We start from the raw sequence: 12,560 nt of genomic DNA on the forward strand, positions 1-12,560 counted from the left end.
GAGATCAGGAATTCTGGACGTAGTAGAAAAGAGCTTGAAGGATAGGGTGGGAAATAGAGAAAATAAGGAAGCTGAGGGTGTATAGGGGAGAGAAAACGTGTATAAATGCGAAGTACTGAGCTCGTTCAATGCGGATGACACAAAGTGATCTTGTCGCAGTAGTCAAACGAATATGATATCAAGCTATTAGAGCGCCTTAGGTACTCAGAGAAAGAACACCCGAGCAAGAGAGGATTTCTCAACAGTTTTATATACACATGAATGGAACTTGCCCAAATGCCAACCCCTCCTCTTTGACCTGGCCAGCTGAAGCCATCCCTACCGCCATCAATAGAAGTCTACCCCACTACCCTACGCCTAAATGTCAGTGAGGTTAGACCGCGTCCCACAACGCGTGTTAGTGGCAGCTTCCTGGGGTACAGGGGTATGTGCTGCCTAAAATGGCGAGCAACCAACACGCGAAAGCTCGTGATCTTGGCCAACACCTTGACCAAAGAGACCCACTGATGCCTGGCTTGGAAGGCAGCATCTACTTATTGAGATGATCGTTATCACATTCAATGGTCTGGTTGCGGTGAGACAGCGTGAATTGGAATTATTTCCCGCCAGAAGTCGTGAAATGGTCGGCGATGGACTCTTTGGGATTTTAGTCAGGCAGAAAACCCCTAAATTCCACTCGAATCGACACTGACTGATCAGTCAAGAGCTTGACTAAATACACACTATTTTAGTAGTGCAGGTCAATTGATTGAATATAACATACGATCTTGGTGCAGACCCATACCAAATTATGAAACATCCATCTGTTGTCTTCCGCTATCTTCATTTAGATAAGTAACCATTCTATTCTGTTCGTCCATGTAGCTTGAATATACCTCTACGATTGAGTTGCAAACAACGTTATGAAGTATAAAACCGCAATTGCGCCATGACATGCTTCGGTATTTGGTGGTAACAATGAACGCTACCTAGTACCTTATGCAATAGAAACAAAAAAAAAAGAGAGCCATTCAGAGGCTGAATGCCTACCGCTAGAATGGCACGTCTCTAAATTTGAAATCATACTCCAAAGTTGGCAGTAAATTAAGGCAGAACAGTGAATCACGTGCTCTCGCACCTCCCACTTTAGTACCAAACGCGTGACGCGCTAGAGCGGGACAGCCACCTTCGAACCCTGGGCCATGATAACAAGCAGAGCTTTTCCAAATTCAATCATTTTGCCACGACTCGAGATATCACAATATACCAACTACTCGATGTTTCTGACAAAGGCAGCTGAAAGACGCTCCGACATCATAGTGTCGGCTTCATGACTCGCAACAACCTTGCCGAGCATCTGTCCTGGCTGTTGAATGATCAAGCCTGCTCCAAGCCTGTAACGCCATCTTTTCCAGTCTGTAGCGACTCTTCTCAGATTAGCTTGCCTCAATCTCAACACTCAAGCTCCCAAGCACGACAGAACATACGGACTACTACATCTGACCGCCCCGAAGTCGTTACTCGAGGGAGAAGCGACGCGTCCGGTACATCCAATGGACGGGCTGGATTGGGCCCAATATCGCGGCAGATGGACCAGGTGATATTCGACGACGAGGAAGACGCCATGGGACGCCTTGTGCTCAGCTCGAAAGCCAAGAAACCCAGCCTTGTTTCCAAACCACAGCAATTCCCTACGCCTTCAACTGCCACTCAGGACATTTCAACCCAGCGAGATGTTATTGTCAAACGATTGAATGAGTCGCCACCCGAAAAAACACAAGTTCCAATGTCGGCTCCAGCCCGACAGCCCACGAGTAGTCCCGACTTCCCAGAGCTCAAGACTGGCGGTATCGATTATATGGACTTGACCGACGATACCTTTGCTTCTTCCGATTCATTGTCTTTCGATAGTGACGTGAAGCTATGGCGCGAAGACTATGCGACTCGACCAGAACCCGAGCCGGCCGTGTCAAGCGGTAGGAAGAGGAAGAGCAATGAGATTTCCAAAGAGGAATTTAGCGATTTCGGTGATCTACCCGACGTCTACGAACTTCTAGGCACCGAACCTCCACCTCCAAGCCCGACACGATCCGCTCGACGCAAGAATGGACTGTCTAGTACTCGAGCTCGTCAAATCCGCGACATCCCATCAATTAGCGAGGAAGACCATGTTATGTTGTCGCCTTCAACTCGGGTTCGCAACCAGTTTATCCGCGAAAAGAGAACAGCCCCCTTTAATGAGTCCAACCAGGACCTGAAAGGTTCTACAAACCCATTGAAGGCACCCGCAAGCTCTGGAGATACCAAATTACCACGAGCACCATCACTACCGCCAAATACAATACCTACAGGGGATGAGCTAGTTATTCCCGACTCTGATGACGAGTTTCTTACACCGCCGTCTCATAATGACTCTCTCACTATTTTGAAGGCTTCCACGGTCGGAAGCGACAGCGTTGAGTCGCCGGAGCTCAAGCCTCCTATATCGGCTGTCAAAATTGACCTCCATACGACCTCCCAACGTCAAATTTCGTCTGGCTCAACTATTACTGGCGAGCCAACAAGCACAACAAACAGCTCACAGTCCAATAGACCGATAGCTGGCGATAGTCTTCACGAGTCACGTGGCGGGGCCTTTCCTCCCTCCAGCCAAGAACCGGTTCTCCTCAAGCAATTGGCTTCCGACTCAAATGCCTTGACCAATTGGGCAGAGTTTCTCGATAGACTCATTCAAGAAAATGGAAAGAAGTTTTCGCAGGCAATAAACGAAAGATGGTCGAAACCGCAGCGTGCAGAGGTCAAGGCTGAGAAAGAGCGTCTGAAACGGCAACGATCTGCTATCGCTGAACTCGCTGGCCCAGTCGAAGAATACAGAATCCTCGGCGAGAAACGAGAGAGGCTGGCCCAGCAGATCGCTCAAGCCTATGAGGAGAGTCTCGATACAGACGAGGACGAAGTTCGGTTAGATGATCTTACTGATGAAATCCAAGAAGTTGAAGATGGCCTCCTTAAAAGCATTCGGGATGCTAGGCTCGATGTTGGCGGGTTTCTTGCGACCACTAAGACCTCACATCTTGGTCCAGCCCCTGCACCAGTTGTCGTACTAGGTACTCAACCCGTCTTTCAAAACAATGTCAATATGTCGATGGCTTCACGAGATGCCATCCCAGCTAGCGAAACGGGCACACAAGTGGTTCATCAGACTCAGTTACCTAAAACAAACGCTTGGAACCCCCCAGGCTCTAGAATTGAAGCATCGCAAGGGCTAAGCGTTCTTTCACAGGAGGATGACGACCCTTCTGCACTATTCCCAAGAGATCCTACAAGAGCGTCAGGAGCGCCTTATCAACAGGGACGGATACTTAAATCTAGGCCAGCAAGTCTCATCCCTGTGGATGCAGAGTTTGATGTCAGTGACGAAGAGCCGTCGGATCCGGAAGACATTCAGTCTCGTACCCAGGCCCGGCCTCCAAACATATTCCCGCATCTGAGTAGTAGTAGCCGACGGACGCCGCAAGCGACACATCACCGAGCGTGCGATGAATTCAGTGATTTCAGCGACGATGAGGAGATGCTCGCTTTTGCACAGGACTACGAGACCCGTCAATCTCTGGCACCCGAATCGCAAGACCAGAGAAAGATCTTTTCAGAGACGTCAGGTAATGCGCCAGCAGCGGCAAAGTTACGAGCGATATCAAAAAAGTCGCTACCCTTGATGGCTTCTGAAGCGATCCCTGCCCAGCTGATGAAGTACCCATGGTCATCCGAGGTCCAGAGGATGCTTAAAGATCGGTTCAGAATGAAGGGTTTCCGTTGCAACCAGCTCGAGGCAATCAATGCTACGCTTGGAGGCCAAGATGCCTTTGTACTAATGCCGACGGGCGGCGGCAAGTCACTGTGCTACCAACTGCCGGCTGTTGTCAAGACTGGAAAAACTCGTGGTGTCACAATTGTTGTGTCGCCATTGCTCAGCCTGATGCAAGACCAGGTTGATCATATGAAAGCTTTGGGGATACAGGCCGTTGCGTTCAATGGAGAGTGCTCAGCTGAATACAAGAGGCAAGTCATGAGTGCTTTCAATGAGAAAAGCCCGGAACATTTTCTGGAACTATTATATGTTACCCCGGAGATGGTGAGCAAAAATGTCAATTTCAACAGCGGGTTGGAAACGCTTCATCGTAAAGGGAAATTCGCACGTCTTGTGATCGATGAGGCACACTGCGTCAGTCAATGGGGTCATGATTTCCGCCCAGACTACAAGATACTTGGTCAAGTACGCCAAAAGTACCCAGGAGTGCCTGTTATGGCCCTCACAGCTACCGCGACCAAGAATGTCATTGTCGATATCAGGCACAACCTTGGAATGGACAACTGCCAGATTTTCTCACAAAGCTTCAACCGCCCGAATCTGTACTACGAAGTCCGCCCGAAGACAACAAACGAGAAGGTTATGGATGCAATTTCTTCTCTTATTCATTCCAGATATGCAAATCAGAGTGGAATTGTCTATACTATCTCACGAAAGAACGCTGAAAAGGTTGCTGAGAGCCTCTCGGGTAACGGTATCGCGGCCAGGTTTTATCACGCAGGTTGCGATCCCCAGGAAAAGGTCGATGTTCAGAATTCCTGGCAGAGAGGACATGTTAAAGTTGTGGTTGCTACAATCGCATTTGGAATGGGTATTGACAAGCCTGATGTGAGGTTCGTTATACACCATGGTCTTCCAAAGAGCCTGGAAGGCTATTATCAGGAGACTGGCCGCGCAGGCAGAGATGGCAATCCTTCTGACTGCATTCTTTTCTACGGAAAGGCGGACATAAGAGTCCTGAAGAAGCTGATTGCGGATGGAGATGGTAGCCACGATCAAAAAGAGCGCCAAATGTCTATGCTGAATAGAGTTACGGCTTTTTGTGACAACAAATCTGATTGTCGAAGAACTGAGATTCTTCGCTATTTTGGGGAAGACTTTTCTGCAGCACAATGCAGAAAAAGCTGCGACAACTGCAAGGCTGGGTTGACTTTCGAGCAACAAGACTTTTCTGAATATGCCGTTGCTGCCATCAAAGTTGTCCAAGCCCAGAACCGCATCACGGCAGTGCAATGCTCCGATATTCTCTTGGGTAAAAGGTACCCCGCGAATGAAGCAGAACTTTCTGACGAGTGGCATGGCATGGCAAAGGGCCTTAAGAAACATGAGCTGATCCGAGTCATCGACAAGTTATCGGCCGAAAAGGCTTTCAATGAGGATAATCAGGTTGGTCGCCATGGCATGGCGATTCAATATCTACGTCTTGGACCAACATATCGATCGTTCCTCTCGGGTCAACGTAGGTTGATGCTGTCGATTCAGGTGCCGGAGCCTGGTGCAGCCAAGAAAACCCCCAAGTCTCGCTCCAAGAAAGGCAGCAAGGCATCGGCCGAGGAAGAAGTCTCGAATATGCCCTCAACGTACGTTTCTTCGCCTGTCGGCCGGCAGAAAAAGAAGTCGCGGACGACCGAGACTGATCGCGGGAACACTGGGCAAACAGCATACTCGTGGGAGGATGCAGGTTTTGTAGTGGACGATGATGATGACTACGACGACGCCTTTGACAATCTCCCCCAACATCGGCCCGCGAAGCCACCCTCTCGTACTTCCGGGCCGCCGATATTGGTCGATACCGACCTGGGAAGCCTGGATGAAATACACCGAGACATGGTTGAAAGTTTTGTAAGGGAAGCAAAGCAAACAGAGGAGAAGATTCGCAACCAGAAAAGCTTGAGAAGGCCTTTGTTTACCGACAAAGACTTCCGACTCATGGCTATTCATTGGACTACCTCCCTCGAGAAGATGCGCAGGATCCCAAGCATCGACCCCGACAAAGTCAACGATTACGGTCCTAGGATCCTCCGCATTTTGCAAAAACACTACAATCACTATCGAGAAGCCATGGATCCTCGGAGTGGTAGCCGAGATCAGGACGTGGTGGACCTTATCAGCTCGGAAGTCGAGATGGATGATGAAGGCCTCGAGGACGAAGACGGCGAGGATTCGCACTACTTCAACGGCAGCTCAAGGCCAGATGTGCAGGCATTTCACAGCAGGCTTCAGACCCTAGGCAGCACACAAGCTCAGACCAAGACGCGAGCGTCTAGTAAGAGCAACGGAGGCACGAAGAGGTACACAGGGGGGAAAAGATACCCCAGCAAGAAGCCTACAAGTGGCGTGACAAAACGCAGAAGTACTGGTGCCAGCTCCAGCCGTAAAGCTAGCGGCTCATCGACAGTAGGCAGAATCTCCGGCAGCGCCCCAAAGACGCTCAAGAAGAGCGGGATAGGGTTGATGCCCATGTAAATCAGAGATCAAGTGCACCTTCCTTTTTGATTCACGAACCCGACACTATTAGAACATGGAGATATGGATACGGATACAATTGGCAGGGAGGAAGTGGAGGATGGATGATGAATATTTCAATGACATGCATGGGCGCTTGTTTCTCCCTTCTATGATCATACCCCTTTCCCACGAAGCTTTGAAGAATCGAAACTCCAAACATTAGGTAGATGACAGTGATTTTTGAGCGGGCGGGAGTTGACGGTGTTTCTTCTGCATGGGCGGCGATTGGGGGCTTCAACTTGTTTCGATTTTATACACCACACAACCCTCGGCGTTTCTGGGACGCACGCACAAACAAGGAGCTTTGCATTAGTCTAGGCTTGCATTTATACATTAAGGTAGCTAAGTAAGCCACCTGTGCCATGGCATCGAGGAAAATAAAGCCTGATTGTCACAAACATGCACACAATAATGAAAGAGAAATCATACTATGGACCAGAAACGTTCTGCTTTTGGGAACTGTTAGCATAGAACCCTTTACTTCTTTGATTAGAGTGCTTTCTACATCTAGACAGGCAGCTCGTCGAGCGGAAGCATGTGATGCGAATGTTGCGATGCAGCAATAGTGTGCCAGCCTAGATTACCACTTAGCTTCCTTCTTCTCCGTCCTAATTCCAGCACATCGTGCACAATTTGGCACAAAAAGAAAGAAAATGTTGAGCGAAAGAGTTTTGACTCGTGGCTGGGGACTACGGAGTCCAGACAAAGAAAACGGGAGAGCAAGACTGTGTCATCCCTTAAGTTATGTCCCAAACTCCGTCAACCGTCTTGATGTTAACCTGGTACGCCATGCTGCTGAAAAGAATTATTTCGTAAATGGTACGCCAGGCTTTTTGATAATGTTGAGGCCGATAGCGAGGCCACGAGGTTCGTATAACGAAGTCAAATCGATGGAATATGATGTTACATTGGAACGGAAAGCATCGTTCCTGGGTGAGACTGTTAACACGCTATGCTGCAGTAGAGGTGTATAGCTTTTAGTGCCTCCATCTGGGCTTTGAATCTTTCGGCTCAGCAGGAGAAGGTTTACGCATTGTAGACCGAATACTCGAGACAGAGGCAGGGCTGGCCCGACCGGTTTCTGTGGGCTGAGGTAGAAGACTAATCCTCCTTGTAGACATAGCAAGAGAGCTAGCAGGCCTGCTGTGCCGGTCTCCATCGGGTCCGATAGATCTTGAGGCCTGTAGAGACGAGCGTCTGCCGGAGAGGGCCGTTGTTGATTGATGAGAAGCCAGGCGTGGCTTTGGCAATGGCTGAGAGTTTGCACCAGGGGACGCAAGCCTCTCCCGGAATGAGAGGTTTGAATGACTGCCTCTAGTCGGCGTTTCGTCGACTCTGGGAGACGCTGATGAGGCACGTGCTAGAGGGCTGCGCAATGTCGGTAGCTTTGAGGTACCAGAACCTGGTGTAGTTGAGCCAGCAGATTTGTGTGCGACAGGGCTCTTCTTAGCATATGGACTCGGTGTCGTTAGCGTAAGAGGTTTAAAGTTGTGACCAGTATCGACATCTGACGTATTTGTCGAAGCGTTCCAACGTGGGCGGTGTGCAAGCTTCGAATCTGGTCGTTTAATCTGGCTGGGCGGCAGACTGGCAGTAGACGAAGAGCCTGTGATAGTGGAAAGGCGAGAGAAACCCGATTTCCTGCTTGTTTGTGATGTTGGTGCTGGCAGTGAAGAGTGTCGACGGTTCGAGGGAATTGGGCGGTTGGCAGCACCTGGCGTAGCCCGTACTTTTGGGTTTTTTGATAATGGCGTATGAGGATCCAGTCCCAAACTCGACATGATAACCGACGATGGTGGTGAGCTGCCGGGGGTTTCACGTCCGCTACCTAAGGTTGAGCGATCGTTTGAGAGCATACTGGAGATGGAATCCCGTAGCTGCTGACCCTTATCTGCATGAATTTCCTCAATCAATGACTCTGCATCTTTCATCTGCTGTTTCAAAGCCTGCCACCTATTTTGCATGTCGTTATGCAAACGCAGAATCTCACCATTAACTGTTAGCCGCTCACTGACACCCTTGTCGATGATTGAGAGGACACGCTCAATAGCTGGCCCGTAATGCATTCTTTTGGCCTCGTAGCTTTCCAACTTCTTCATCATAGCAGGCTGGTTAGTCAGATGCATACCGGAGTCGGCAGCCTCTCTAAGTTTGAGAAGAGAGCGCTCGACAGACTCTTGCATCTTCTGCGCTTGTCTACCAGCACCTCGGAAAACAATAACCCATCGATCCTCTCCTAACTCCTTGCGCAGCGACTCAGCATCCTTCTCTAGCTTCTTGTAGCTAGCATCAAGTCCTTCACGACGCATGTTTAGCTCCTCACAGGCTGTGGGAAACGATGGCTGGGCCCTCGCCTCAAACATGGACAGCCGCATCGGCAGGAAGTCAAGAGATGCCCTCAAGGGCTGCATTCGAGCAAACAGAGCCAGTAAACTCGAGTCGTCCTGCGACAAGGTGGGCGTGCCTGGTGAGTTAGGTGTTACTGGAAAGGTCGGAAGGCTATAACGACTTGGTGCCTGCAGTCGAGCTGCCTGAATAGGGTTTTCTTCCACAATTGTCTCAAGGTCCCCAATGTCAACACTGTCAGCGTTGGCAGCCATCAAGCTCTTGTGGCGTCGTTCTTCCATCTCAAATACCAATCTGCTGAGTTCGTCCATTTCCCCTTGTACATCTCCGAGAACGTTGTTCCAAAGTTCCTCCCACTCCATAGCTATTTCCACCTGAGCTCTTACCACATGTAGCGTCCTGCGGATCTTCTCCCACTCATGAATGACTGACTCCATTTGCGAAACAGCTTGGGTCAGGTCTTGCACAGATACATTGGCAACATCTTTCCTGTTTTGCAACTGCTCGATAGCTCCAACATAGGCTTTGACAAGCTCCTCAAAGCGAGTAATAGCCATTTCTACTTCAGCCAGGCCCTCGCGACCACCAGCTGCAGCCCACTCGACATCATCTTCGCTATCCAGGCCTTCCACAACCTCCGATGCCTTGGATATCCAACTCCTGATTTGCTCGGCAGCATTGATCAGGGCTTTGGCAGCCACCTGAGCCGTTGGAATAGCAGTAACCTGGCTCGCTAGCGATTCCGCATCTGGGAGTTGCAGTGACGTTAATTGAGCAAGCTGGGAGGCAAAAGAAGCGCGCGATAATGTGTATATAGAACCGGGGCGGTTATGGCCAGGTGTGAAATATGAGTTGAGGCTAGGAACGTAATCGGTCGGGGGCGTAGCCGGCGTAGAAGTTGCGATCGGTGGTGTATCCTTCGGGGGTGGAGGAGGAGGAGGTAGGCCTGCACTATCAGGAGATGGAGGGCGTGTGGTGCGCTCGATGTGTTCGCGACGAGTGTCCAGGGTGACCTTTGTCCCATTGCCGTTGGTATGGTCAGGGAGACGATACTTTTGAGTGTCCATGTCCAGGGGTTCGGGGGTCTGAATCTCGGGCAACAAGGCCACGGTAGACTCGGGAATCTCGACCTTGAACGGCGGTAGCTCAAGATTGGGGTCGTGGGCGACGGGCTTTGGTGAGGAAGAAGCACCGGCGCCCTTCCACGGGCGACCGCGCCGGGCGATGACCGATTTGACTGAACCCGCTTGGTGCTTCTCGTCGAGCTGTCGAAGCTGATCCTCGTTCAGACGGCCGATGCGATCGTTTTGAGGCGTTATCGGGGGCGTAGAGAATTTTTGGGCGCCAAATCCCAAAGCTTTTAGTCGGGCAGCTAATCCTGGTGAGGTCTTGCGAAGAGCAGATGATGGTAGGGGCGACGTTGGAGTAGGAAACGGGAGAAGAGCGTTTGTTGACGTTGACGTTATTTTTGTTATCGTGGCAGGGGTTGTCGCGGCTGAGGCACCGACAGTCGTGCTAGTCGTGGGCGTATCGGTGACAGACGAGGCAGACGAAGTCGGAGTCGTGTCAATAATGGAAGATGAGAAAGTGAGCAAGCTGGAATTAGGATCTGGGGTGTAGGTGGAGGAGGGATTGGCAGAACCAGGGTTGAATGGCAGGTGAGATAGTTGACCAGGGACATCAGCGAAATTCAGCAGGCTGTCCGTGGGCACATCATGGTCCTGGTCACTGTAGCAGTTGCCGCTGGTAAGCTCGCCCACGTCGGTAGGTCGGTTAGTTTCAGGGCTTGCAGCAGGCGTTGATAAAAAGGGATCAGCCTTTGGCATCCAGTCGCTGTCGTTGTTATCTTTGACGGCAGAGGTCGTCGCGTTCAAATCGCCGGTGTTCATCTAATCGTTGGAGTTGGCCCCTCGAAAAGCGAGGGACAGCTGGAAACCTGGTAAGAAATTGGTTGTACCAGTCCAAGTTATGAAGTGCAGATCCAGGTCCAGAAGCCAGGATTTGTTGGATGGGTTTGGGCACTCGAGATCCAGAAGCGAAATGTTCTTTGTAACCCGTCAATGCGCAGATGGAAAAAATAAGACAGGACAGATTGGATGATTGTTGGTGAGGCGTGAAATCTCCAACTTTTTCTGCGTAACTGTCACAGAGTGTCCTTATGCACTCAGAGCCTCTCCCTCTATCTCCCTGAGACAAATATCTTGCCTTTCAGTGCCACTAATCACTCTGGCCCAACCGTGCGCTATCAGCTGTCATGGTATTGCGTAGCCGTGATCGCTGAGGCCAATACGAACCCCAATGACAGTGTCGGGGCAGAAAGTTGGAGGGAGAGTGGTCGAATGAATTACAACGCTCTCACATGCACATGCACATCTAGGATGTGATGGATGGGCTGAGGGTTGTTGTCAATGATAGCTTAGGTGGAGCTAGCGGCCAAGTTTTGAGGGTCCTCTGTAGCACAGCTTACCAGACTGCCAGCCACTGATTGGAGGTAAGGCAGCGCACAATAAGCGCAAGAGACTGCTGCAGGAGTGCAGAAGTAACTGCAATAATAGAAGCAGGCGGCCCAATTCCCTGGTGGATCAGCAATGAACAGTCAAACGGTCATACACTGCCGTTTGAGTCGATTAGGAGCTGTCGTCTCGGCCTCAAGCTATAACCTCGCCTAGCTCAAACAGGTAGACAAATGATAAGCACATCGGCAGGACAGGTGCGTTGGTGAAAAGTACAACAAGAACAGTCGTATCAAATGTTGTCGCAGAGGAAAGTTCAGATGGGACCGAAGTATTTGAACTCTCATCAAACGAGAGCAACACGGTTATCGTCCGATGGGGACATAGAGACAGAGAGTGTCAGGCGGGGACAAAAGGGGGCCAAAGTTTCGGACAGAGTATTTGAAAAGAGAATAATAAGATGTGTCCAAGATGAAATGACTGTCGTAAGTGGAGAAAGGTAGAGTTGTAGTTGGCAGGAGAGAAAAACCAACAAAGATGAGTTTGTAGTCAAACGCTTGTAGTCAAAGGTTAAAGAAAATCTTGCTGGCAACTTAAGGTCTTGAAGATTGGTGACTTATTAGATGGGGATACCTAAATGGAAGGGCCAGAGGCATGGAATAGGCTAGGTTTCGGCAGGTACAAGGTTGGTAGCCAAGGCCGGCGAAAATAACTGGGAGTTCTGTTTGTATAAAAAACCGTGGGGAAAAGAATAGAGTGAACAATAAAAGTTAATCTCAATCCGGCAATCAGAACGATAGTCAAAGAGAAAGGCCAAACGAGGTAAGATGGAAGCCACTAAAAGTCAAAGACCTCAGCATAAAGAAGGTTTATGAGGTGTCGTTAAAGCAACGGGTACAAGCTCAGATGAACACGGAGTCATTTCTCTCAGCACTCTGCAAAGAGACAAGAAGCCCGCAGGAAGGAGTACAGTTGAGGATTTTGAATTCCATACCCATCTATTCGTAGTCTCGTCTCTTTGTACAATACTTGGACGCAGGAAAGGACGATGTTAATATTACGTGCTACGTAGTATGCTAGATTGATGCACACTGACCTGGGATAACTGCCGGGATTGGATCATAGGCTGCCTCTGATTTGCTTGCGAATTGTGTGAAGAGGTACATCCCTGGTCAATGATCTCGCCTAGCAGCAGCCGGTCGGAATTAGCGTATCGACCAGTTCATGGATAGGCTGCTGTCGATCCAGAGGTTGCTTAAAGTGAGGAAGCTTGTAAAGTGGACAATTAGTTGGTTGGGAACAGAATATCATATGTATTCAGTCTCGAATTAACAGACATTGAAATGTACGGAGCCACGAAGAGAAGTCATTCTGGAGAAGATGCGTTGCAATAGAGCAGGCAGAAT

The 12,560-nt window shown here is 49.8% G+C and overlaps 2 protein-coding genes across 2 annotated transcripts; one reads left to right on the forward strand and one right to left on the reverse strand.

The window, feature by feature from the left end:
• Window positions 1-1,309: 1,309 nt before the first annotated feature.
• FOBCDRAFT_283739 (uncharacterized protein) lies at window positions 1,310-6,313 on the forward strand (the record flags this gene model as incomplete). The annotated part of the gene is made up of 1 exon (XM_031182025.2): window positions 1,310-6,313. The coding sequence occupies one exon, from the start codon at window positions 1,310-1,312 to the stop codon at window positions 6,311-6,313; it is 5,004 nt and encodes a 1,667-aa protein (XP_031042793.2).
• Window positions 6,314-7,133: 820 nt separating this feature from the next.
• On the reverse strand, window positions 7,134-10,590 carry FOBCDRAFT_283741 (uncharacterized protein; the record flags this gene model as incomplete). Its single annotated transcript, XM_031182026.3, has 1 exon — window positions 7,134-10,590. One exon carries the CDS (start codon window positions 10,588-10,590, stop codon window positions 7,333-7,335), a length of 3,258 nt encoding a protein of 1,085 aa, XP_031042794.2. The 3' UTR covers window positions 7,134-7,332.
• Between the last annotated feature and the right edge of the window lie 1,970 nt (window positions 10,591-12,560).

The sequence above is a fragment of the Fusarium oxysporum genome, chromosome I (genome assembly GCF_013085055.1).
Source record: "Fusarium oxysporum Fo47 chromosome I, complete sequence".
Lineage (NCBI taxonomy): Eukaryota > Fungi > Ascomycota > Sordariomycetes > Hypocreales > Nectriaceae > Fusarium > Fusarium oxysporum.